Source organism: Chanodichthys erythropterus, chromosome 10 (assembly GCF_024489055.1).
Source record: "Chanodichthys erythropterus isolate Z2021 chromosome 10, ASM2448905v1, whole genome shotgun sequence".
Taxonomy (NCBI): Eukaryota; Metazoa; Chordata; class Actinopteri; order Cypriniformes; family Xenocyprididae; genus Chanodichthys; species Chanodichthys erythropterus.
The window spans coordinates 49,807,997-49,833,309 of NC_090230.1; the positions used below are offsets into that span (position 1 = coordinate 49,807,997).

Genomic DNA, 25,313 nt, shown 5'->3' on the forward strand with positions numbered 1-25,313 from the left:
GGTAAGCCTATTATAAGTGTTTATATTTTAAACCTGAAATAAAAAGTTAGGAGGTGTGCATGGTGTGGGAGCGGCATAGGTTAGTTGTCACTGTGAGAAAGGTTAAAGGAATTAGCCCAAGCTTTACTCACCCTCAAGCCATCCTAGGTGTATATGACTTTCTTCTTTCTGATGTACATAATCGCAGAAATATTAATATGGCAGTATTATGGCAATATTATAATGGCAGCTATAGGGTTCAATGAGTATGAGCTCAAGAAAGTGCTTCCATCCACATCCACCTATCATAAATATGTGCTCCACATGGCTCCGGAGGGTTAATAAAGACCTTCTGAAGCGAAACAATGCATTTGTGTAACAAAATATCTATATTTAACAAGTTATGTAGTAAAATATCTCGCTTCCGCACGAGCCGCCTTCCGTATTCAACGTACGCAAAAAGTGTAAAACTCTAGTGCAGTTCATAAAGCTTACGCTATGTCCTACGCCTTCTCTATTCAACTTACGTAAAAAGTGCAACTGACGTGACGCCAGTTTACACTTTCTTTGCAATTTCAGAAGGCAGCTTGTGAGAAAGAAAGTCATAGGCACAGCTCTTTACCATTTTAGATGTGTTTTGTGCTGTTTTCACAGAATTCACGCTGAAAACCAAACCTATTTTTCACTCTGTGGGCGTAACCACAGTTACTCCGGCCGACTGTGGTGTCACAGCATACACAAGGGTCATATTCATCCGCACAACATTCTTCTGCAAAATGCATGCAGTTTTTTTTTTTTTTTTTTTTTTGCTAGAGGGCCAAAAGTTGCATAGTGTACCTTTAACAAATGAAACCTTATTGTAAAGCGTTACCAAATAATTTATTTGTAAAGTATTTTCTGACATACAGACATTTTGCCCTTGATAATAAAAAAACCTTATGAAACAATTATTGAAATAAATAGAATAATATGTAGGCTAAATGGAATAACAGGTACTATAACTTTTAAATTGATGCAATATTATTATAGGAACCTTTATTAAAATATAACAAGATATAATTCATTTCCATTGTCTTTTGAAGGGTCATCTAATCATAATGGGTAATCAGAAGCTCCTGATCGTGTGGCTGTGGATGTTACTGGTGGCGTCGTTTTATCCATGGGCCCACTGCAAACGTGGAGGGGGTTTTGGTAGCAGGGGCAAAGGAGTGGGACTGCCAGCCAGAGCGCCTCCTTCCCAGAGCAAAGGATCATCCAGGCAGGGTCTGAAAGTGGCAGGTGCTGCAGCCGCGGGGGCTCTCGGAGGAGCAGCTATCGGTTATGGGCTGGGCTCTCTGGGCAGACCGAGGTACGGCTACGACGGCCGCTCTGAAGACGACAGGCGCTATTACCCCGATGGACCTGGATACCACAATCGCTCAGATTGGCAGTATCGCTCAGGCAGGAGCACAGGCAGCTCAGCGCATGTGACCAGCATCTTCCTAACACTTGGAGTAGTGGCACACATCTTTATGTGGGGATGAATTATTACAGGGTTTAAGGCATTTGTCTCACTAAGAGACTATTTCATAGTGCAAAAGGGTTTAATTTTAAACAGAGGATGCAATCATTTTCTTTGATGAAGTGAAACTTTTTTTTTTACCAGCAATTTTTTTTTTTTACCAGCAATATACTTAGAGGAATATGAAATGTGAGACAGATATATATATATATATATATATATATATATATATATATATATATATATATATATATATATATATTTACCTTACCAAGTCAAGGTAAGGTAAATTGATAGGTTGAGGTAATTCAAATGTTTACCTATTAAACATATATCCAAATGTTTTAGCAGTTGGTGTGATGAATGTTAAATTATATTTAACTGATGTTGTGTTGCTAATGCCTGAAAGTACTGTAATCATATAAGGATTTTAATTTATGATTTTATTTATTTTGGTGCTCATATTACTATTAAAGGGTTAGTTCACCCAAAAATGAAAATTCTGTCATTAATTAGCTTTCTGTCTCTTCATTGACAGCTACGCAACTACCAACTTTCAAGGCCCAGAAAGGTAAAGACATCATTAAAGCAAGGCTGTAACCATGTCTTTAACACTGGGGGGACCAATTTTTTTATAAAGCATAAATAAATTGAACAGTGAAGGATATTCTAGGTCTAATTCTAGCTGGGAAATGATCGTTTTGAACTATTTGCATATAATAATATATGATTAAATTAACTTAGTTTTAATGATTTATTTATTAAAGTAATCCATGAGACTCTAGTGGTTTAACCTTAATTTTATGAAATGACGCGAGTAGCCTACTTTGTTTGTGCAAAAAAAAAAAAAACAATTTACAACTTTACAAAATATTAATCTCCAACGCGCGTTCACGAGAGCACCACAACGCATGCCTGTTGTGTTGAGGCGGGAGCAGACGCTGTTGCATGAACGCGTCGGAAATTTATTTTTTCTAAATAAAATGGTAAGTTATGTTTGTTTGCGCTTCATGAAACTAAGATTAAACCGCTGGAGTCACATGGATTACTGATGTCTCTCCTACTTTTCTCAGGCTTATAGTTGTGTAGGCTGTCAATGGACAGAAAGCTCTCAGATTTCATCGAAAAGATCATCTTTTGTGTTCCGAAGATAAACGAAAGTCTTACGGGTTTGGAACGACATGAGGGTGAGTAATTAATGACAGAATTATCATTTTTGGTTAAACTAACCCTTTAAAACTGAAATCGCTTTAATTTAAGGGCTAATATTTAAGTGCATTCTCTCATAAGTGTGAAATCATTTAATGCAAACTTTGTCAGCTCAAGTGTCATGTGATGGATTATGGACATAAAAAATATTAACAAGCTTTGCTGTTCCTCTCATTCCAGTGATGTCAGATACTCTTCTGTCGGTTTCAGGGTTTGATGTGTATTTTGGCAGGTCATGTCACTGTTTGGTCCTTGTGTTCTTTTTGGAGTTGAAATGAATAAATAATTGAGTATGCTTATTCCCATCCACTTTGTTTGCTTTCTCCTAATCATGATGTTTGTTCTCTGAATGGCCTGGTCTCCTAGCAACATGCCACATGTGAAGGCCACAGTCTGCCCTGTGATGTTACCATGGAAATGGTCTTCATTTTGCTAGGAGGCTTTTAAACAAACCAGCCATTGTTTGATCTATAAAATATTGAAAACATGAATATTTGTTCTCATACTGTAGTTCAATTTACACTGAATGCTCTTGAGGGAAAGGACATTTAGAGAACTGTAATAATTACTAGGCTACTACTATTAAATAATCAAGATAAAATAATCAGTTTACATTTTATTTAAAAAAAAAAAAAAAGAGGAAATACGGTTAATAAATAAAGATATCTATAACATTAAATTCCTATAAATAAATGCATCAGTTAACATTTTATCAAAATTCAGGTTTTATTTTCCAGGAATAATAATAATAGTTGTATATTATACATTGATTTGACAAAATGCATTCATAAAACGAATATGAACAATATACATTATATTTTTCTAATACTTTACATTTAAATAGGCAGTGGGGGAGAGGGGTCTTGTTAGATTTTGAGCAGAAAAGAGAAACTTTCAGTCCAAACATTATATTATACAATGTAAAAAATATTCTGTAGTTTTTACAAAATAAGGGTTAGGGTCAGAATAATATTGTAAAAAAATACAGAAAAACTGTTAACACATTTACAGAACAAACTGTAAATTTTACAGTATAAAACTGTAATTTACAAACAAGAAAATTTGAATGTAAACCAGTAAATTCAACAATGCACATCACTTCTAAAATCTGTTTTGCACCTTTAACATATACTGACACCCACATTATAATGCAAGTGATAAAAGAGAAAGCCACATGAAGAATCAGTTCATCACAAGTAGCTTTTCCACAAGCTGAAGTATAAACTAATATAAAGAAGGTGCAAAGAGTCATTCACGCAAACACAAAACACCATCATGGTAACCTACATGACACTTACATAATACACTTACATTAAACAACAGAAGATGTAACATAAAACCTTAATGTACATAACTTATAACAAAAACTATTAAGACACATGATTATTTCAATAAAATACTTCCAAATGTAGAGTGTCACACTGAGAATTGTGTGAACATCAGTTTAAAGATTTTGACTGTAAATTATACATTGATTTGTTATTTTTTACTTCTAAAAATGGTAAACATTTATAGCATTTTACTGTGAAAATTACATAAAATGCCTGGTGGGAGCTTTTACAGTTTTTCCTATCTTACTGTTAACCTATTTAACAGTTGCGTTTTTACAATATTTTACCGTTAAAATCACATTCATTTTTTACAGTGTACACGACATTTAAAATTTAACTTCATCTTTGGATTCCTATGGAGAGTGGAAAGGAAGGGCAACTGCATTCCTTCATATATAATCAATGTTTACAGTGCTGCTAAGTTCCTCTAAAAAGCATAAAGGAAGTAGTGAGAAACAGAAGAACCCCAGAGACACTGTGTCCATTATGGTTACCGAAACTTTTTTCTTTCTGCTTCTCCGGGAAGCTCTCAGAGTAAACCAAGTACTGCTCAACACACTTACGAGTTTTCATCTGCTCAATAAGTGCTGGATAGCCGATCTCTATGATACTCACTGTGTCATCATCCTCATCATTATGAATCCCAGCATCCTTTGGATCTATAACAGCTGTAGGGGATGCAGTGTCATTCTTCTCTAGTTCACCTTTCTCTTCATTCATACTTAGATAATCAGTCAATGGCTCATCTCTTTGAATGTTGTTGCGGACTGAAGAATCTTTCATGTTTTGCTCTTTTAAAAGATCACTTTGCTTCAGGCATGTGTTCATGAATTGGTCATATGACTGAGCCTGGGGTGGCAGCTTTGATGTGTAGCTGGGTCCTCTTTTGTTATTTCCTCCTTTAGAATGAGTACCATGATGTTGGTACATATAGTTATTGTAGTGGCGTTCCTCCTGGTGGCTACGGAATTGGAAGTTAGGGCGTGGAAAGTTTCCGATTCCATAGCCTACAGCCATTCCTGCCATTGCCCCAACACCTGCAGCTAGCATTGCCTTTTTTGCAAAACCTTTGGATTGTACAGAAGGACCATAGCCCATGCCTCTAACTGTTTGGGAGAAAGGGGAACCACCCATGCCAAACCCACCACCTCCAAACGAGCCTCCATAACGTGGACTGAGAATCTTATTGTTGGGGTTCCAGTTGGGATATCCCCCTCCAATGGAAGGATGTCCTCCTGGGTATCCTCCAGGTTGCCCTGCAGTTCTCACTGGGTAAAATCCAGCTGCTGGATACCCACCAGGGCTGTACCCACTTCTACCTGGATACTGATTAGAGAAACCCCCTGCTCCAGGATTCTGGTTGGGATACCCTCCAGGATTAACCCCTCCTCTTCCTGGATATTGATTGGGGTTGCCACCAGCCGAAGGATAGCTGCCACCTGCTGGATATGTACCTGCTCCAGGATTCTGGTTGGGATACCCTCCTGGATTGGAGCCACCTCTACCAGGATACTGGTTGGGGCTGCCACCAGCTGAAGGATAGCTGCCACCAGCTGGATATGTACCTGCTCCAGGATTCTGGTTGGGATACCCTCCAGGACTAACACCTCCTCTTCCCGGATACTGATTTGGGTTGCCACCAGCTGGGTAGCTACCTGTTCCAGGATTCTGGTGGGGATACCCTCCTGGATTGGAGCCGCCTCTACCAGGATATTGGTTAGGGTAGCCTGGGTTACGTCCAGCACCAGGATGGGAGGGTTGTCTGGGGTAGTTAGGTTGGGTCTTGGTCCCCTGTGATGGCTTATCGGATGGCTTCTTGGAAGGGGTGCTCTTGCCCCCAAACCCTTTCTTTCCGCCTGATGAATTGTGTAGCACTGCCATCAGAACCAAAATGAGCAGTACAAGCTTGCAAAACAGCCCCATTTTGACCCTAACAAATGAAGACACATTGAGTCAGCATTAACTTGATAAACACCACACAATTCAGAGTTTAAGACAAAAGAAATAAGCTTACTGAAATGCAAAAGTAATTTTACATATTACAAGACAATAATGGACAAAGAGATGCACTTTAGACATGTTTAACTGCATTTATTAGCGATCCATTGTATTGTTTGAAAAGAAACAGTCATTAAAATGCTGTCAGTATTTATTACAGCTCTGGAGGATGCTTTTAGTATTCAGGGATTGCATAAATGTGAAACATAAAAGAGTAATGAACAGGAAAGCATTCGTATAGAGTAATATGGCACTACAGCACTTTCATCTCATCCATTTGGTGTCCATAATACACTTTAGGGAGATGTAACACATGAAAGTGAAATTGAGATGTAAAATAATTTAAAAGCCTAACGTAGGCATCTCCTTAAATGATTAGTTAGTCATTTATTACTCACACTCATGTCGTTCCACATCCGCAAGACCTTCGTTTTTAGGTGAACTAACCCTTTAAGATATTATCAACGCTTTTTTCCCTCAGGTATTCCACTGAGAACAAAATCAACTTAATATAAAATGACTGATGCTGTTGGAGATTATTGTTTTAAAAAATGTTTATGCTGAACTCAAGATTCCTCATAGGCAATACAGCTATAATATGTTTTTAATGGGCAACAATAACAAATCAATATTGCTAAATTAATTAGCATTACATGTTTGCAACACTCTGGTTTTAAGTACTCTTAAGCCTTTTTCTTAAAGCATTATTTTAAGATCAACACATTTGGTTGAGATGAATGTGTAATATTTTGGTTCTGCAGTATGACATTTATTGTCTATATTTCAAGTAGTCTTTTTTTAAAGACCATAAAACAGCATTCTTAATAGTTGAAGCTGTGCTTCAAGTTAATTGCAACATGACAAATCATTAAAACTTAAAAAAAAATTGAACAATAAAATAGTTTGTTAGAGTACTTTTTGTTAGTATTTAGGATAAGGCAATATGCCTTATGTATATATAAATCAAGATTTATTAGATTAACTACATTTTTATACATTAAATTAAAATTTGTATTTTCAGTATGACCTTTATACTATGTGCCCATTTGTTACAATAAATTCAAACACATTATAAGTTTTCATATGTCCAGACATTAAAGCATTTCTCTTACCATAAAGAGGTTAAAAACGTCTATCCAGCAGCCCTCTCTGCTCAATAGAAATGATGTTGGCTCCAGTCGAGACAGATATTGGTCTGGGGTGTAGCTTCATGTAATAATGTTCTCTAATGCCTTACAGACAGACCCTGTGTGGTGTGTGTTTTTGTGTGCATGAGGATGACTATTTAAAAGCTTCAAACACACCCACCAGGAGATATAATCTGAATAGACTCTTTGTCTAAAATAGTTTGAAAGTTTATTTACACATTCATTTTCATCTTCAGGCTATAAAATACACTTACAGAGGAATTATGTCTAAGCAGATATTATAAGATTAATTTTTCATATTTACAAAAATACATAAACTGCTGCAACGAAACCCAAATTTCAATCTATACTGTATACGGTTGTCATGTTTACTCCAGTGATTTTTTGTTTATCAAAGTCAATTTCTGTTTAAAAAAAAAAAAATTAATTAATTGAACAAAATTTGATAGTGGAGTATGTTGTCACACTAAATGAAACAAGTTGTCACAATGAGACAATTTTGAAAAATGAAAAAATATTACATAAATTTATCTATATTTGAAAACTAATTGTATCTTCTCCGTATGACACTTAGCCCCATTCAAACACACATACTTCCACTACTGTTCAAAAGTTTGAGATCAGTAAGATGTTTTAATGCTTTTGAAAGTCTTACGCTCACCAAAGCTGCATTTATTTGATCAAAATACAGTAAAAACAGTAATACTGTGAAATATTACACTTTAAAGTCAGCATGTAATAGAAATTCTATCTTCTAAATGCATGTTATTGTTTATTGTGAACAGTCCCCTGTATATGTTTAATATTTTTTTTTTACCTCGTAATTCTTTATCAAAATGTCAAATATCAAAATCTTCAAGTTAAAAAACAACAGACTTCTCATTGGTGATGTATGCTGGACTTCTCCATCCATTTAGTCTGCTTAAACCCCGCCCCTTTCTTTAATAAATTACTAAAAGCTCGCATTCAGATCTGCCTCTGTCCAATCAACAACCGATGCATAGAACCAACCAAGTCCTGCCATGCATTTCTTTCTTTTTTGATAATCCATTTCACTCTGATGTGTCACAATTTTAATACATTTTAAAATGTAATTTATTGGCAAAGCTATTTTTTCAGTATCATAACTCCAATCACATGATCCTTCGGAAATCATTCTAATATGCTGATTTGATGCTCAAGAAACATTTCTTATTATTATCAATGTTGAAAGCAGTAGTGCTACTTAAAATTTTTGTGGAAAATGTGATACTTTTTGAGAAAAAAATCTTACGCCAAACTTTTGAACATTAGTGTACATACAGTATACTGTATATAAAAACATTGGGGTTTAGTGTATTTCTTCACTTTGTCAGGAAAAGCTTAGATTATGGAAGAACTTTGGACGGCGAGCTGCATGTCGGTTTTCCGGCTCACTGCCTCGTCTCCTGGTTCCTTCTTTTTCTCTACGTCTGCGAGCTAGATCTTCCTCTAACACCTAAACATATCAACAACAGTATCACGTATTTGCCCAATCAAGAAGCTTTAAACCTCAAATTTTACTCTTTTATCCGATACCTCTTTTCTGCATGCAAGCTTATCTTTCCATTCGTTGAGCTCCAGGGTGTGCTCATCCTCCAGGGCTTTGATCTTTTTCTTCTCCATGTCCACAAGAACTTGGAGCTTCTCATTCTAAAATCCAAACACAAAGACACTGAGAATCACCTTCCCTCAATATGAAAACTCTGCAAGGCTACAGACAAGCTGTCATACCTGAAGCTGCTGTAGTTCAACTGTATTGGCTTCACATTGTTCCTGCACCACTTTTAATTGGTTCTCATGACTTTCTTGAAGACTCTGTCTCTCTTGCTTCTGTCTGGCTTCCTCTTCTGACAAAAACTGAGGAGGTAAGAGCAGAGAGGACAAACTTTATTGCAACTGTTTTGTTTTTAAGGTCAGAACACACCAAACCGACGTCAAAAAACTAGCGGCGACGAAAGCAGACTTTGTTGTCAGCTGCGTCTCGGTCAAAAAGCTGCGCTTAAACACACTTAAAAGGACTAAAAGATGAATGTCAACTAGCATGTGCTTTCTGCGCCTGCGCGAAAGTAAATGTCTGTCCATTTCAGCAGATATCAATAGTCTATTTTCATCATTCAAAAAGGAAAACCGAAACTAGAACTGCAGATATACAAAACGTAAACAAAGCAAACAAAGAAATGGCTTACCATTTCGAATATCAGTCATACTGATTACTTTTTCATTCCAGTCAGCTCATGTTATTATGAAAATATCTGTGCATTCGAATACTCAGGTAAGATGACATAAATTATAACAGCCTTGCTTTCATCACTTTCACTTGTATAACTCGTTCACTAAGTTGAACAGCCAATCAGAGTTCTCTCTCTCACTGACGGCCTGATGCCGATTCAACATGATGAATCGGCCCAAAAATCCCAGACGGCGTCCAACTAGAGTCAACAGTGCAGAACACACCGGAAAAACTAAGCCAACTGACACTCAAAAACGGCCCGACATTGCCCGGCCGCCGGCTTGGTGTGTCCCAGCCCTTAGGGTGTTTTCAGACCTGTAGATATTTGCTTTTTTTCTGAAACAGGGATTAAAATTGTCACAATGTATAGCTATTTCTTCTTGGTTTGGTTCACTTTCACAAGGCAACATTTCTAAACAGAACAAAAGTTGTTAATACAAATCATGTATGTGCAAACCGTCCTCTCACTGGTCAGAGTGCACCTGTTTATGTTTCGGGATTCCACTCAGCGGTTCTCTAGTGCTTATCCATTAGGATGGATAGACAACAGCTCCACAGGCTTACTGTGGCTTTTTTTTTTTTTTAAGCTGTCGTTATATTACTTTATCATTTTGAGTAGGAATCAAGGCTTCATCGGGAGAACATTCTTACCATGTACCTATTTCGGAGAAGAGCAATTAGGTGGCATTTTAAAAAGGCATGCTTCGTCTTTGCTCTAGGTTAAACCACGATTCATTTTGAGAGGCATTAGCAAAAGAAACACTGCTGCTTTTTATGCAACGTATGTAATTACCCATCATACAGTGTGATGCAGCCTGGTTTATCGGCCCCTTGGGTCAGATTGCTTTCTCACCACAAAAGCTTTGCCTTGTTCATATATGCCTAAATGAACCGAACTAAGGGAGAAAATGTGCCAACTTCCAAAACAAAAGCTCCAAGTGAGCCAGGTTTGAAAACAGCCTTGTTCAAAGTGTAAGTTTACTTTACTACATAATGTTTCAACACTCATAGGCTTATGAATCCAAACCTGTGTGAGACGTTGCCGGTGCTCAGGGCCGTTCAGACCTTGCTTCCTGAGCTCCATTTTGAACTGACTCAAACGGGACTTTGCTTCAGCTTTTTGGGCCTTCTGGAAGGATGCTCTTTCCTGGGCCTGCAATGACTTCTGCTCCTCTAGAAGAGCCTGCTGGAACCGAGACGCTCTCTCCTTATCCTGCCATAAGAGAAAACAGATGTGAAAAAGACTAAAGTACAGAAAAACAGAGAATATAAATACAAGTCAGAATGCTTTTGGAGGTTACCACAAAAATGTACCTTGTTGTGTCTCTTAGTCAGCTGCTGTCTCTGTAGGGAGTACTGCTCCTTCACCTGCTGTTTGAATAGATGGTACTTCTCCTGTAGATGGCGCTGTTCTAACTCCCAAATTATTGCCTCGCGAGCTTGAGAAAGAAACAGTGTGTATTTTTAGAGTCACATACTACCAGTCCTTCTCCTATATACACTATTTATACAATGTACACTACTTATTATTACTGTGCACAGTACACACAAACTTACTGCACACCTGAATGATGAGCAGCATACTTATGGAGGACTTGGAGTACCACATTGTAATGAATCAATTATGAATTTTTGTAAATGTAAATAAATCAATAGACATATTTTTAATGGTAAAAATCAAACAATTAAATTTTCCAGTCATGACAGCAAACTAACTTCAAAAACTTTTTAGTTAAAAAATGTAGTTGAATAAAGACCCGTTCACATGACATCACTGTTTTCACAAATTTGTGTTTTTGTAGTTTACACAGAGACAATAACAGCAGATGTTGCCAATTGCTTTCAGCTGAAAGTAGCTAAAACTGGTTGCTAAATGTCGCTAGATGACGCCATACTGGCAAGTCTACTGATATATATATATATATATATATATATAGATCAGAGGGCGAGTCACGGAATCTAGGTAAGATTTGTCCAAGAAGTTGCTAGATTTGTCGGTAGGCTTCTGAAAAAAAGTTTGAAATAAAAAAAGAGGCGGGGAAGTCGCTAAATCGAGCGACAAAATCTCTAAATTGGCAGCACTGAATAACAGTATCGTTTTCAAAAACTTGCACTTTGAAACCCGTTTTCAAAAGTTTGCGTTTTTTAGGCAGCCAAAACACTACTGTCGTGTAAATGAATGGCCAAAACACATAAAAAGTTTTCTGTTTTTAGTTGAAAATGATTTTGTGTAAACCTCCCCATAGTTATTGACAAATGTTTAATTACATTTTCAGAAATGCATAAATAAATGTTTTTAAATCAATTATTTGTTTGTCTGAAAAGTTACTTATTTACATTTTTATTTTGCAATTAAAATGTGATTATTATTTCCTTCATTTTATTACTTTTCAAATAAATAGTTGAATATTAATTCAATTTTATTGCTTGATAAATAAATCCAATTTAAAAATGATTTATCAATTCATTATTTATTACATTTTACATTATTTATTTACATTTTATTTATTACATTTTATCTATATTTTTAGATATGGATTTGTCATACAGCTAAATCATGTATTTTTAAAATGTAAAGTTATATATTTACAATTTTATTTTTGAATTAATACATTGATAATTCATTTTATTTTGAAGTGGCATTCCGGGTTCTCCATTCTACAGTTTAAAATGTCTATCACTGTATACTGTGCAATATGCAGTATTTAATTCTAAAAAGATTCACTGAGTCATCCTCTAATTATGGTTGGTCCTGTAAACATCTCCTGCAAGCAATAATTCATATTTTACTGAGAATAACCAGTAATTCTTGTACAATTTACATAACAAATAAGTGTTTTAGCATTGGCATACTTACCTCGCTTGAGCTGCTGAGATTTGACTGTAATCTCCCACTCCATGGACGCAACCTTCCTCTTATGTTCCTGAACACCCTTCTGCAGAGCATCATTCAGCTCCTGCTGCTGCTTCTGCAGGAACCGCTGCTCCTAAAGCAGAAATAAAATGTTTTCATGCATTTGGGCCTAATTAGTGCAGTCATTGTTTTCATGCGTTTGGTCTAGTTCTGTGTCACTGTAAATGCACCAGTCTGCACCTCTTTGGGGTCCGCTTTCAGTGCGCTGCTCTTGCGGCTCAGCTCTTTCTCCTGCTGGGCCTTGAGTCTCCGTGCGTCCTCCCTGAGCCGGGATGTGTGCTCAGCCTCCATCTGACCGCTTTGCTGCTGGTACTGTTTCTCAAGTCTCTCAAGCTCACCGTCATAATACTGCTTCTTGCTCTGCAACAGGATAAACATTCGTCTGAGACTGAGGTTATTAATGGGCAAGCAACTGTATTTCTAGTGCTCATACTTGTTGATATGAATAATTACCTCACATCATACTTATTGAGGAGACTGTGCTAAGTGATCATACTAACAATTCACTGTTATTATATACAGTATATGCTATTATAGTATTTTTTTTTATATATATATATATATTTTCAATTAGCTTATTTTTATATTTTAATTTTTATTTTATTTATTTTTATTTACATGTCAAAGTAACATTAGTAAAAGTTTTATATCTTTTTTTAATATAAAGAAATTAATGCAACTATTATGCACAAACACAGGTAGTGCTGACATGCACATAAGGAAAGTGATATGGTTTAGTAAAAGTAATTAATGGTTAAATATTTGCCAAAATCTATGGCTACACCTTTAATTAGATGACTATATAAATCTTAAAACAGGCAGAAAAAAAAATGGTATCAACAAAATAAAAAAGTAGATATTGGGCCAAAAATATACAGTACTGTGCAAAAGTCTTAGGCCACCACCAGCTTTGTTGTTTTAGCAATGTTTTAATGACCATCCATATTTATTTTTCGCTCTCTTTATTAAGATACATACAGAAAATAATGAAAATATGCACACAAAATGTAAAAATACTTCAGAATAAAATGGTTTCAAATTTATTTTAATGCACCTAATGACACTCCCCTATTTATGCAAACCATTCCCTCTTTCCACACAACACCCATCCCACCTTTTGGCAGTCGACCACGCCCCTTCTGAAAGCCTTTTCAAATCGAAGGTGTGAAAAAACACTGCTGCAGCAGGGGGGTTTCATGACCCTTTAAGCAAAAAACAGTATTTAGTGTGACCTCCTGGACTTCTTCCAGTTTCTCAAAGAAGAAACTCTGAGAAACTCCTCATCATATTATGAAAGTATTCTTGGCCTTCCAGTCCTTTTCCATCCCATTTAGGTATAAGAGAGCCAAGTTCCTGTTATTGCTGAAGTATAAGGGGAGGTCATTAAATACTAGATTTTTTCTGTTTTTTAATACTGCATACAAACTTCCTGTATTTTCTAATTATATTCTAATAAAGAGACTAAGAAATAATTATATATGGTCATTATACCATTGCTAAAACAACATCTATTGGTGGCCTAAGACTTTTGCACAGTACTATATTGCGAATATGTTGCTACCAATGCCATTATTGTTGCTGTCTTTAACTACATCTAATGATCTGCTGATGGTGTACTTTAGACACAAACCTGAATGGAAACATTTCTATTTTTATAGCATGTCTAAATTTGCTAACTGAGAGCAAAGGGCTGAGGTGCATGTGGCTTACGGTCATCTCTTGTTCTATGTGGCGGAACATCTGCTCTCGCTGCTGCTGTAGTTTCTGCTCCAGCTGTGCATGTTCTCTCTGCTCTTCTCTCTGCAAGAGCTTCAACGCGTGCAGCTCCTGCCGTCTGCAAACACCCGAGAACACATACATTTATAATGTGATACTTCCGTTTTACCATGTCCACTCTAAAGCATGAAGACTTGTTACCTGTTGTAGCGCATTTGTTGTTCCTTACTGTCTCCTTCATTAACCACTTTGGAAGTGGTGACACTGACCTCACGACCATCCACCATAAATTTACGTGTCTTTTTAACGGTTCGTCTGCTTGGGTGCAATTCCTGAATTAACACAAACAGAGAACAATTTTGTACATGTTGAATTTGTCCGGTTGCTAATGTTTTTAGCTAGTTGTTTGTTTCACACTCACCCCTTCGAACCCAGGAGACAGAGGAGGCTCGGTAGGAGAAAGAGGTGGAAATGCGTCTTCATTCGAATCCTTAGGTGTGGATCCATTAGATTCATGTGGTAGTATTAAGTCTAAATCTTTCAAGCCATTTGCATGTGGCCTTTCTTGCTCGTTTTTGTCCTCTTGAACTGCAAACATCACTTGCTTTTTCAACTTTGGTTCAGGAACATCTGTTGTATCTTCAGCAAGATGCTTTGATTGCTCTCCTGTAACATTCGTTATACTCTCTGTATTCATTTGAAGCTCTTGCTCGGGTTCCTCTGAATCTGTCCCATCTTCTTTTTCTTTAGAACAGATTTCTGTTAGACTTGTTCTCTCTTGATCTCCAACAGCATCTCTTTCATTACCAATGGTGTTCTTTTCTCCATCAGAATTGATCTCTTCTTTATTTTGACATGACAACTCTGGTGTCTGTGAATCAATGATCTTTGTTGTCTCATTTTGGGTTGGTGTTTCCATCTCCTCAGATTCTCTCATGTTCTCAGTGTTTTCTTTTCTTGACTCTACATCTTCATGACCAACCTCCATTGTAACTTCTTCCTTGCTGGTTGAACATTCCTCTGTTTCTGGACAGAGATCCTTGTCTTTTTCACAGCTTTCCTCTTCCTCAGACTTTTCATTTCTTGAGTTGACATCTTCATGGTCTACCTCAGTATTAATTTGCTCTTCGTTGATATCCTCAAACTCTTTAACTCTATCCTTCATGGTAATGTGATCATCTCTGGTGGTTATATTTTCTTCTATCCCTACACTAACATCCTTGTCATTTTCACAGCTTTCCTCTTTTGTTTCATCCCCTGTTCCTCCATCTGGCTCCAGTTCTGCTGGTTCTTCTGTTTCTGACTCAGTTTTTTCATTTACATTGTCATTTTCTGATGGTTCAGTTGTCTGTTGTGCTTTCTCAAGGTCAGGAACTTCTTCAGGAACATTATTAGAAGGCATCTCAACAGTTAAGCTTTTGTTTATTTCTGCTGTGAGAGAAGAATTGAACGTTTTCAAAGGACAGGCCAAATCAAGGTAATTGTATTTATAATTTTCCTCATTCCTTTCAGTTTTTTTAGCTAGTGGTGTTTCCAAACACAAAGCTGTAACCAGTGTGCTCTGTGGATGTGTTGTGACTTTGTCGATAATAGCAGGTATTTGGAGGGATTTCCAAAACGTTTGGTCATTGTTTCCAGATTCAACAGACTTCACATTGTCATTTTTTTCTTCATCAGCGCCAGTTTCCTCCTTGGTAAGATCTAGTGTTTCCTGTTCAGAGGAATCTGTTGGTAACTGTGTTTGTTCTGGTTTGCTTGAGTGGTTTAAATTTTGAGCTTCCTCCTTGTCAGTTTCTAGTCTAGCTTCCTCGTCTTTGGTGTCAGCAACCTTAATACATGGTGAATCAACTAAGTCAGATATTTTATCCATCGGTTTGTCAGTGCTCTTACTTTCTGAAGGGCAAGTTTGTGTAGTTTGTGCAGCACTTGAATCTTCTGAGTCTTTAGTTCCTTGAATGGGTGGATTGTCACCCCAGAATCCAGATTTGCGACGAGAATTCCCGGTCAGAAATGAGAGCAGATTTCCTGGAACAGAGAGCCGTCTTGCCCTCTTCTGAGCTTTATCTGTGGCCTGGGAAGCCCTGCGGGTTACTTTAAAGTCAGGTTTTGGCTCTGAGTTGGTGGGAGACTGAGGAACAGCATCTGGAACAGAGGTCTTCTGAGGGGTCTCAGGTTCTTGCGGTCCTTGTTCTTCAATGGCTTTTCCTGGTTGTCCCGCTGTTTGCTCCGACTCGGTGGCGATCGTCTCCTTCGCAGAACACTGGAGATCTAACAAAGACTGCAGATGAAAAAATGCAGAAAATGCTGTATTAAGATGTGCTGCTACACCCTTGGATTATGTTTGTTACACAGGTCCAACAACAGATGAGTCAAACACAAATAAGTCCATGATTTAGAAAGACATTCATACAATTTTTCAAGAAAAGTTTTAATTTAATGCCATGTGGGGTAACCATATAGTAAAATGTAATAAAATATTTTCATTGCACCATGAAACCATGTGAGCATGAGCATTTTAATTTATGTTTTTGAAAAAAGCCTCTTATGTTCAGCAAGGCTGCATTTATTTGCTCAAAAATAAAAACAGAAATATAAAGAAATATTATTACAAATATTATTTTTTTTCATTTATTTTAAAATGTCATTTATTCAGAATCATTACTCCAGTTTTCATTGTCACATGATGCTTCAGAAATCATTCCGATATGCTGGTTTGTTGTTAAAGAAACATTTCTTATTATTATCAATGTTGAAAACAGTTCTGCTTAATATTTGTGTGGAAAACATTTTTTCAGGATACTTTGATGAACAAGTTCAAAAGAACAGCTTTTTTTTTTTAAATAGACTTTTTAGTATTATTATAAATGTCTTCACTATCCCTTTAGATCAATTTAATACATCTTGTTGAATAAAAGTACTCATTTCTTTAAAATAAATCTTACTGACATTAGTGTAATTCTTAACAAATATCATCATGTATTATTAATTCATAAATATCAGTGTCAAACAACATGTATTTCTGTGTATTAATGTATTTCTGAAAAATTAATCATATTAACACAGCAATCATATTATAAGCATGTTGTTGATTATACTATTTAATTTAATAAATTAATAATTTATTAATTATTATTTTTTAATGAACATCATGTCATTGACCCATGTGTTTACCTCAGCCTCTATGACCTCAGTGACCTCTGCTTTGGCCTCAGCAACGAGTTCTTTAAGGGCTCGCCCTTCTCGTCCCGCATAAGAGAAAGGGTGAGCCATGAGCTGTTGGGCACCCCAACGAGCCTCAGGGTTCTTCTGCAAGGTCCTCCGTAGAAAATCTTGGAAATGTGATGACCTGGTGACAGAAATCAGGATAAGCCTAAACCTCAGCAGATCTAGAGAGAGGACGAAGAAGTGAAAACCCACCATTGGCGAGGATTGGAAAGTGTGGGTGGTGGAGACTTGGTGATCTTCAGCAGGACCCTCATAGGGTTGAGAGAATGATGAGGGGGCTCCATCTCAGCAGCCTCAATTAAAGTGATTCCCAATGACCAGATGTCAGCTTTAGAGGAGTAGGGATTGTCCTTCGACGTTTCACACATAATCACCTCAGGTGCCATCCTTGAAAGACAAAATATTTTGATCTAATGTTCTTTTACACTGGCAGAAGGGTTGTTTTCAGTAGAGGAAGAATTTAATTGTGTTACTTTTTATGAAGTTATATCATTTAAAGTGCCCCTATTATGCTATTTTAAAGGTCCCTCATTCCTTCAGTCTCTCTAAAACCCTACTTACCCCCCCCAACCCTCCACTTACATCGCGTTACATAAACGAAACACCCATTCTCTGTTCGTCTATACACAGTGATATGAATAGTAACAATGGAGTCAGTTTATATATATAAATTCGAGCCTGATTCCTCATCGTTTGGAAGTGTGTGCAACTGCAAAGTGCTTTTGCTTTTGCAGCACAGAAAACAGCGTCTTCTTGACATGTCGACAACATGAAACAAACAGGCCTCAGCTGCAACTACAGTGTTTGAGGGTGGGTCATAGTACAAGTTGTTCGTGGGCAGCCAATGAAGACAATAGACTGGCATTATTTAGATTCGTTACAAACCTCTGTAGGTTCGTGGAGGAAGTCTGGAATTACTGACGACTCATTTCAGGCAGTTCAGAATCACTTCTTTCTTTTGGGAGACAGTAACTCCATTTATCAAGCAGTTTGATCTTTAAAACTCTGCAGACCTTTTACATTCACAAACAAACAGCTATATAACACATGAAAGATAACACCGAAAAAGCATAATAGGGGCTCTTTAAAGGGATAGTGTAGCCAAAATTGATAATTCTGTCTTTTACTCACCCTCATGTTGATATGTATGACTTTACCTTATATGAAATAATACAAGGCTGAGTAAATGATGACAGAAATATCAGGAGTCTCACCAGTATGGAGTTCCAATGAAAGTTGATCGTTTTTGAAGGGTATTGTCATTTTTGGCAGACACACCAAAGTCAGCTGCATGAAAAATTAATATAAATAGATACAGGACAGTTTGTGAGTATTTAGTGCTAAAAATGTGAGAGGGGAACAAAAAAGATAGTATATCTGTACCTAGTTTGACCTGTCCATCCATTGTCAGCAGAATGTTGCCTGCCTTCAGGTCTCTGTGTATAATGTGATGCTGGTGCAGGTAAGACAGAGCCTGTAGAGTCTGACAGCACACCTCACTGATCTGCTGCTCTGTAAGGCCACGCTCCAGCTCTGAAACACACACAGTATGCATAAAGTATGATAATGGCAAATACAACCATAAATGACTATAAATGATAACAGTGTCAAGTATGTTCCACACCCACCCAACATGATATCATCCAGAGCTCCTCCAGGACAGTACTCAATCAGGATCTAAAAAAAGAAATAGCGTTTAGACACTTTAAGGAAATAAACACTGTTTAACTATATAAGGATGGCAAGCCTTCAACTATGCATGGGGACTTTTAGAAAGTAAAAACAATCTTAAACTAATCTTAAACTAAATATATATATATTTACAGTCATTAATGTTTACAGTACAGTCCAAAAGTTTGGAACCACTAAGATTTTTAATGTTTTTAAAAGAAGTTTCATCTGCTCACCAAAGCTACATTTATTTAATTAAAAATATTATGTTATAATGTTTTCTATTTGAATATATTTCACAAAGTAATTTATTCCTGTGATGCAAAGCTGAATTTTCAGCATCATTACTCCAGTCTTCAGTGTCACATGATCCTTCAGAAATCAATCTAATATGCTGATCTGCTGCTCAAGAAACATTTAATGTGTACAATTGTACAAAATATTTGTGTACATTTTTTTTTTCAGGATTATTTGATGAATAGAAAGTTCAAAAGAACAGTGTTTATCTGAAATCTAATCTTTTGTAACATTATAAATGTCTTTACTGCCACTTTTGATTGATTTAATGCATCCTTGCTGAATAAAAGTATTCATTTCTTTCATTTCTTTTCAAAAAAATACAAATTCTTACTGACCCCAAACTTTTGAACGGTAGTGTATAATGCTACAGAAGCTTTGTATTTCAAATAAATGCTGTTCTTTTGAACTTTCTATTCATCAAGGAATCCTGAAAAAATAGTACACAACTGTTTTCAACATTGAAAATAATTATAAATGTTTATTAAGCAGCAAATCAGCATATTATAATGATTTCTGAAGGATCATGTGACACTGAAGACTGGAGTAATGATGCTGAAAATTCAGCTTTGCATCACAGGAATAAATTAATTTGTCAAGTATATTTAAATAGTACACAGTTATTTTAAATTGTAATAATATTTCACAATGTTACTGTTTTTTACTATATTTTTTATTAAATAAATGTAGCCTTGGTGAGCAGACGAAACTTCTTTTAAAAACATTAAAAATCTTAGTGGTTCCAAACTTTAGGACTGTACTGTATATATACACAAACATTCACATAACAATGTGCTCATATATGATCTCAAGCTCTTCACTGACACTTTTTACTCCATAGTTTTGAAAGAAAATGGGGCAAAAAAAATAAATAAATAAAACTGGTCATAATAGAGCTGCATCATGATATACACCAAAAGATGATGAAAATGGCACATATTGGCTAGCTACAATAACTACAATATATGCATATATCCAGTGAAAAATTGTTGGTTATGATGGAACTGAATGATGATTAGGGCTGTCAAACGATTAATCACGATTAATCATTTATATATACAGTGGGAAGTTTGAGTTTGCCTAATATATGTGGGTGTACTGTGTGTAATTATTATGTATATATAAATACAAACACATTCATGTATATATTTGAGAAATATTTACAAGTATATGTATTTATTTATATTTTTATATAATTTATATTATATATAAATAAAAATATTTTGTACATAACATATTTCTCTTAAATATATACAGTAATTTGTGTGTATTTATATATACATAATAACTACACATAGTACACCCACATATATTATGCAAACTCAAACTTTTATTTTGTATATGATTAATCATGATTAATCGTTTGACAGCCCTAATGATGATAGTCCTAAAAATGGAGGGAGTGATTAAAATTTAAAAATTTAAAATATTATATTAATGTTTTTCACACAATAATTTGATGTTTATTTAATTCCTTGTTTAAATTACTATTTTTTTCCAATAATTTTACAATGTATTTATATTAATTAACAATAAAGGTCTGAGTCTTGGACAAGTGTAACATAATGTAATCTATACATAAAGGGTATTTAAAAAGTAGCAGAAAAGATTAAAATTAATTTCTTATTAACATAAGAAAGTTTTATACAGTATTTATAGTCCACAACAAAAGATTTAAAATGTTACTCTGTTACATAAACGTAGCTGGAAAAACCAGCCATAAACAGATGTGGCTTACCCACAGCCAGCCCTCAAAGAAGATGGCGTCCAGCAAGGTGATGATGTTTGCATGGCGACAGGCTGCTAGGATGTCTATCTCAGTCATGTAGTCGTCCAGCTGCTCTTCACTGCGCACTTCAATCACTTTAACAGCTCCCAGGACCCCTGTAGTCTGATTCTGAGCCTGAGATCAACACTATATTGTAACACTTGTTTTTGTCATGTGCATGAAAGTAAGCAGAAGTTATAAAAGCTGGGAAATACATTTGCAGTTGCAGGCCATAGTGCAAGATGCATTTAAACTGCAAAGATGTGTGATTCATTTTCAGAAAGAGAGAGATGAAGAAAAGAGGTTGATTTATATGGGGTTGAAATCTCTTAACAGGAAGCCATCTTTGATCTTTCACATATTGGTGTAACAGGAAGTTGCCAAACCGCAGTATAGTCCTAAACCCTTATCTGTCACCTTGGAAACATGTAACAATGTGTATAAATACATTTTTCATAAAGGTTGTCTCAAAGCAGTTTTACTGGTGATTGCATGGTTGCAAATACAAGTAGGCCTATTTAAAATGAACTAAAATTATATATGTAATGAATTACAATTAAAAATTTGTTTGCTAGATCTATACTATGTATATACAGTGGATACGGAAAGTATTCAGACCCCCTTAAGTTTTTCACTCTTTGTTATATTGCAGCCATTTGCTAAAATCATTTGTTCATTTTTTTTTTCCTCATCAATGTACACACAGCACCCCATATTGACAGAAAAACACAGAATTGTTGACATTTTTGCAGATTTATTAAAAAAGAAAAACTGAAATATCACATGGTCCTAAGTATTCAGACCCTTTGCTGTGACACTCATATATTTAACTCAGGTGCTGTCCATTTCTTCTGATCATCCTTGAGATGGTTCTACACCTTCATTTGAGTCCAGCTGTGTTTGATTATTTGCTGATTGGACTTGATTAGGAAAGCCACACACCTGTCTGTATAAGACCTTACAGCTCACAGTGCATGTCAGAGCAAATGAGAATCATGAGGTCAAAGGAAGTGCCTGAAGAGCTCAGAGACAGAACTGTGGCAAGGCACAGATCTGGCCAAGGTTACAAAAAAAATTCTGCTGCACTTAAGGTTCCTAAGAGCACAGTGGCCTCCATAATCCTTAAATGAAAGACGTTTGGGATGACAGCATCATGCTGTGGGGGTGTTTTTCAGCTGCAGGGACAGGATGACTGGTTGCAATCGAGGGAAAGATGAATGCGGCCAAGTACAGGGATATCCTGGACGAAAACCTTCTCCAGAGTGCTCAGGACCTCAGACTGGGCTGAAGGTTTACCTTCCAACAAGACAATGACCCTAAGCACACAGCTAAAATAATGAAGGAGTGGCTTCACAACAACTCCATGACTGTTCTTGAATGGCCCAGCCAGAGCCCTGACTTAAACCCAATTGAGCATCTCTGGAGAGACCCAAAAATGGCTGTCCACCAACGTTTACCATCCAACCTGACAGAACTGGAGAGGATCTGCAAGGAGGAATGGCAGAGGATCCCCAAATCCAGGTGTGAAAAACTTCTTGCATTTTTCCCATAAAGACTCATGGCTGTATTAGATCAAAAGGGTGCTTCTACTAAATACTGAGCAAAGGGTCTGAATACTTAGGACCATGTGATATTTCATTTTTTCTTTTTTAATAAATCTGCAAAAATGTAAAAAAAATTCTGTGTTTTTCTGTCAATATGGGGTGCTGTGTGTACATTAATGAGGAAAAAAATGAACTTAAATGATTTTAGCAAATGGCTGTAATATAAGAAAGAGTGAACAATTTAAGGGGGTCTGAATACTTTCTGTACCCACTGTATATATATATATATATATATATACACTTGGTGACGAGTGCCCTTATGAGTGAATCATTGAATCATTCACTCAAAAGATTCACTTATTCATTTAGGAATGAAACACTCAAAGCAAACAGAATTATGCTTCAGAATGACTTCCTTTGGAAACCCCACATAAGAAAAATCATAATTATGATATGCTAAGTCATAATTATAAAATAAAAAGTGAAAATTACAACATATAAAGTAGGGGTTGAATGACTTCAGATTTTTTAAAGTCGACGTCGACTAGTCACTGATGACGTCATCAATGAACAAATAAGCTTGAACCTGGAGCTGACAGCTGAGACTTGACAGCTATGGCATACGACACAGCACTGCTGCCATGGCTATTGCTCCTACATAACAGCTCATTTTTATCAGTTCTTTTCTTTTGGGTCATTATATTTCTCACAGATTTCTGCTCATTCTAAATCAGATGCAGATAAAGTAGCACAGTAAAGAATACATTTACACTCTAAAAAATGCTGGGTTAAAAACAACCCAAGTTGGGTTAAATATGGACAAACCCAGCAGGTTGGGTTAAAGGGCACCTATTATGCCCTCTTTCACAAGATGTAATTTAAGTCTCTGGTCTGGTCAAGTTTCAGCTTAAAATACCCCACAAATTTCACCTATTTGGGAGTGAGCAAAAACATGCCTTTTTACTATATTACTGGCTAAAAAAAAAATAAATCCAAAATTGGTTGAAAAAAATGGCTGGGTAAAAACAACCCAATCCCTGGTTTTGTCCATATTTAACCCAGCATTTTTTAGAGTGTATGAATGCATTAGTGAGAGAGCGATTGCGTGTGTGAATTAATTCTACCTGGCAGCATGTCTCTTTTAATAGTGAAGCTGTGGGTTTTAGTTACTAAGAAACATATGCTAGAACTTTTCAATTTCTAAGCCATTTTATTGAGAAATCACAGAACTGAATGATTCTGAGCGTGCAATCTGCACGTGATGTACGTGTGCATTACAGTGCAGAAAGCATTAGTTTAGAGCGGCGATTAACTCAATTGTAAAATAAGCTATTTAAAACATGCAGTCTCTGGTTCAATTTTAAGCATCCAGATGATCACACGTCTTGTGGAGCGCTCTCAGAGAATGCATTTATTTGTCATTTTGAAAACAGAGCGTAAATGTGGCCTTCAAAGATTTCTTATGCTGTTGCGCCCTCTGTAGGACCAGCGACTAGTCGACGTCAAGCTTAAAGCGTACCGATATGATGACACAAGTCATAATTTTGACTTTTATCTCATAATTATGACTTAGTTTGTTATAATTTACTTAGTAAGTTATTTCAACTTTTTAAAGTCATAATTGACTTTTACGTCATAATTTAAATTTAGTAGGCCTATAATTTAGTTTTTTCATCTCATATAAATGACTTGGCATGTCATAATTTCAACATTTTATCTCATAATTGTGACTAAGTCATAATTTTGACTTTTTATGTCATAATTTCGACTTTTTAAACAAGATACAAAAGTTACTAGCAAAAGTTAGTTTAGACAACATGTCAGTCTGAAGAGGGAGGGATTTCCTTGAAATGACAGATTAGATCAGACTGTTAGTAGCCTATAATGCCCAGTTTTATTATTAGTATTTTTTAAAACATTTAGTGCTTTTATTGCTTACATTAAATCCAATACAGTTTGCAGTAAATGGCCTGAGAGAAATATATAGCAAATGTGTTCTGTTATTTTGTATTTAGCAGAGAATTGAATCTCATCGTCATCATTATTTGAATCTCTTACCTTATACACCTTCCCAAAAGCTCCATCCCCCAGTTCTCCCAGAGTCTCCCACATTTGGTGTGGATCCACATCCCTCTTCAGGTTTTCGTAGTGCCTAACTCGCTTTTTCTCCACACCCAACCGAAAGATACGCATCAGGAGGGAGGTCATGGCTCCCTCCCTTTAAATTCACTCCAACTCCTTAAGAAATCCCAGTTCCTTCAGTCTAATGGTGGTCCTCAATGTCTCATTCAGCGATCAAAACCCCTACCCAAACTAAAAACATCACACAACAACCATCTTGAGTCTCTCCAAGTCAAAGATGTTTTTGGTTGTCTCCCCTCATGCGCACCTCAGAGCACGACAGGAAGCTGCAAGTAGCAACCACATCCTTCAAAAATATAGGCCTCAATAATGTGTAGGATGTGCACCTCTTCTGTAGAGATGTACTTTGTGCTGTCTATTGTAGTGTGTTTTTAAGCAGCTACTCATAGTGCCATTGTTGGAAAACATAATGATTTAGATAAACATATGAATGACTGGTTTCAGGGTGAGTATATTTGCAGATTGCTCTGTGCTGTAAGCTGTACTGTGAGCACATGGCCCCATTTTTACTAATGGTTTCAAAACCTAACTTGAGTAACAGCCGTAAAGGGGGTTTAGGGGATCCCCAGATGGTATATACACATGCTATCTTAAAATCAGCCATTTTTTTTAAAAACTG

General features: G+C 36.3%; 2 protein-coding genes across 2 annotated transcripts; both read right to left on the reverse strand.

Annotated features, from left to right (window-relative positions):
• Positions 1 to 3,543: 3,543 nt before the first annotated feature.
• Positions 3,544 to 7,114, reverse strand: prnpb (prion protein b). Its single transcript, XM_067398042.1, has one exon. It carries the CDS (start codon positions 5,941 to 5,943, stop codon positions 4,438 to 4,440), a length of 1,506 nt encoding a protein of 501 aa, XP_067254143.1. The 5' UTR covers positions 5,944 to 7,114; the 3' UTR covers positions 3,544 to 4,437.
• A 176-nt stretch (positions 7,115 to 7,290) lies between these two features.
• si:dkey-81j8.6 (STE20-like serine/threonine-protein kinase) lies at positions 7,291 to 24,904 on the reverse strand. Its single transcript, XM_067398041.1, has 17 exons — positions 24,611 to 24,904; positions 20,979 to 21,143; positions 18,901 to 18,949; positions 18,656 to 18,805; positions 18,487 to 18,559; positions 17,465 to 17,659; positions 17,219 to 17,393; positions 14,469 to 16,325; positions 14,249 to 14,379; positions 14,042 to 14,165; positions 12,512 to 12,691; positions 12,275 to 12,404; positions 10,732 to 10,856; positions 10,445 to 10,630; positions 8,919 to 9,044; positions 8,724 to 8,837; positions 7,291 to 8,643 (listed from the first exon to the last, which is right to left on the reverse strand). The coding sequence occupies exons 1-17, from the start codon at positions 24,758 to 24,760 to the stop codon at positions 8,518 to 8,520; spliced, it is 4,056 nt and encodes a 1,351-aa protein (XP_067254142.1). The 5' UTR covers positions 24,761 to 24,904; the 3' UTR covers positions 7,291 to 8,517.
• Positions 24,905 to 25,313: the final 409 nt, after the last annotated feature.

Excerpts from the sequence above, each read along its gene's own strand:
- prnpb (XM_067398042.1), bottom strand. The coding sequence starts at position 5,943 with ATGGGGCTGTTTTGCAAGCTTGTACTGCTCATTTTGGTTCTGATGGCA.
- si:dkey-81j8.6 (XM_067398041.1), bottom strand. The coding sequence starts at position 24,760 with ATGACCTCCCTCCTGATGCGTATCTTTCGGTTGGGTGTGGAGAAAAAG. Across the intron at positions 18,806-18,900 it reads TCTGGATGATATCATGTTGG|AGCTGGAGCGTGGCCTTACA; the intron begins GTGGGTGTGGAA and ends TGTGTGTTTCAG. Across the intron at positions 17,394-17,464 it reads CTTTCCAATCCTCGCCAATG|GTCATCACATTTCCAAGATT; the intron begins GTGGGTTTTCAC and ends TTCTGTCACCAG.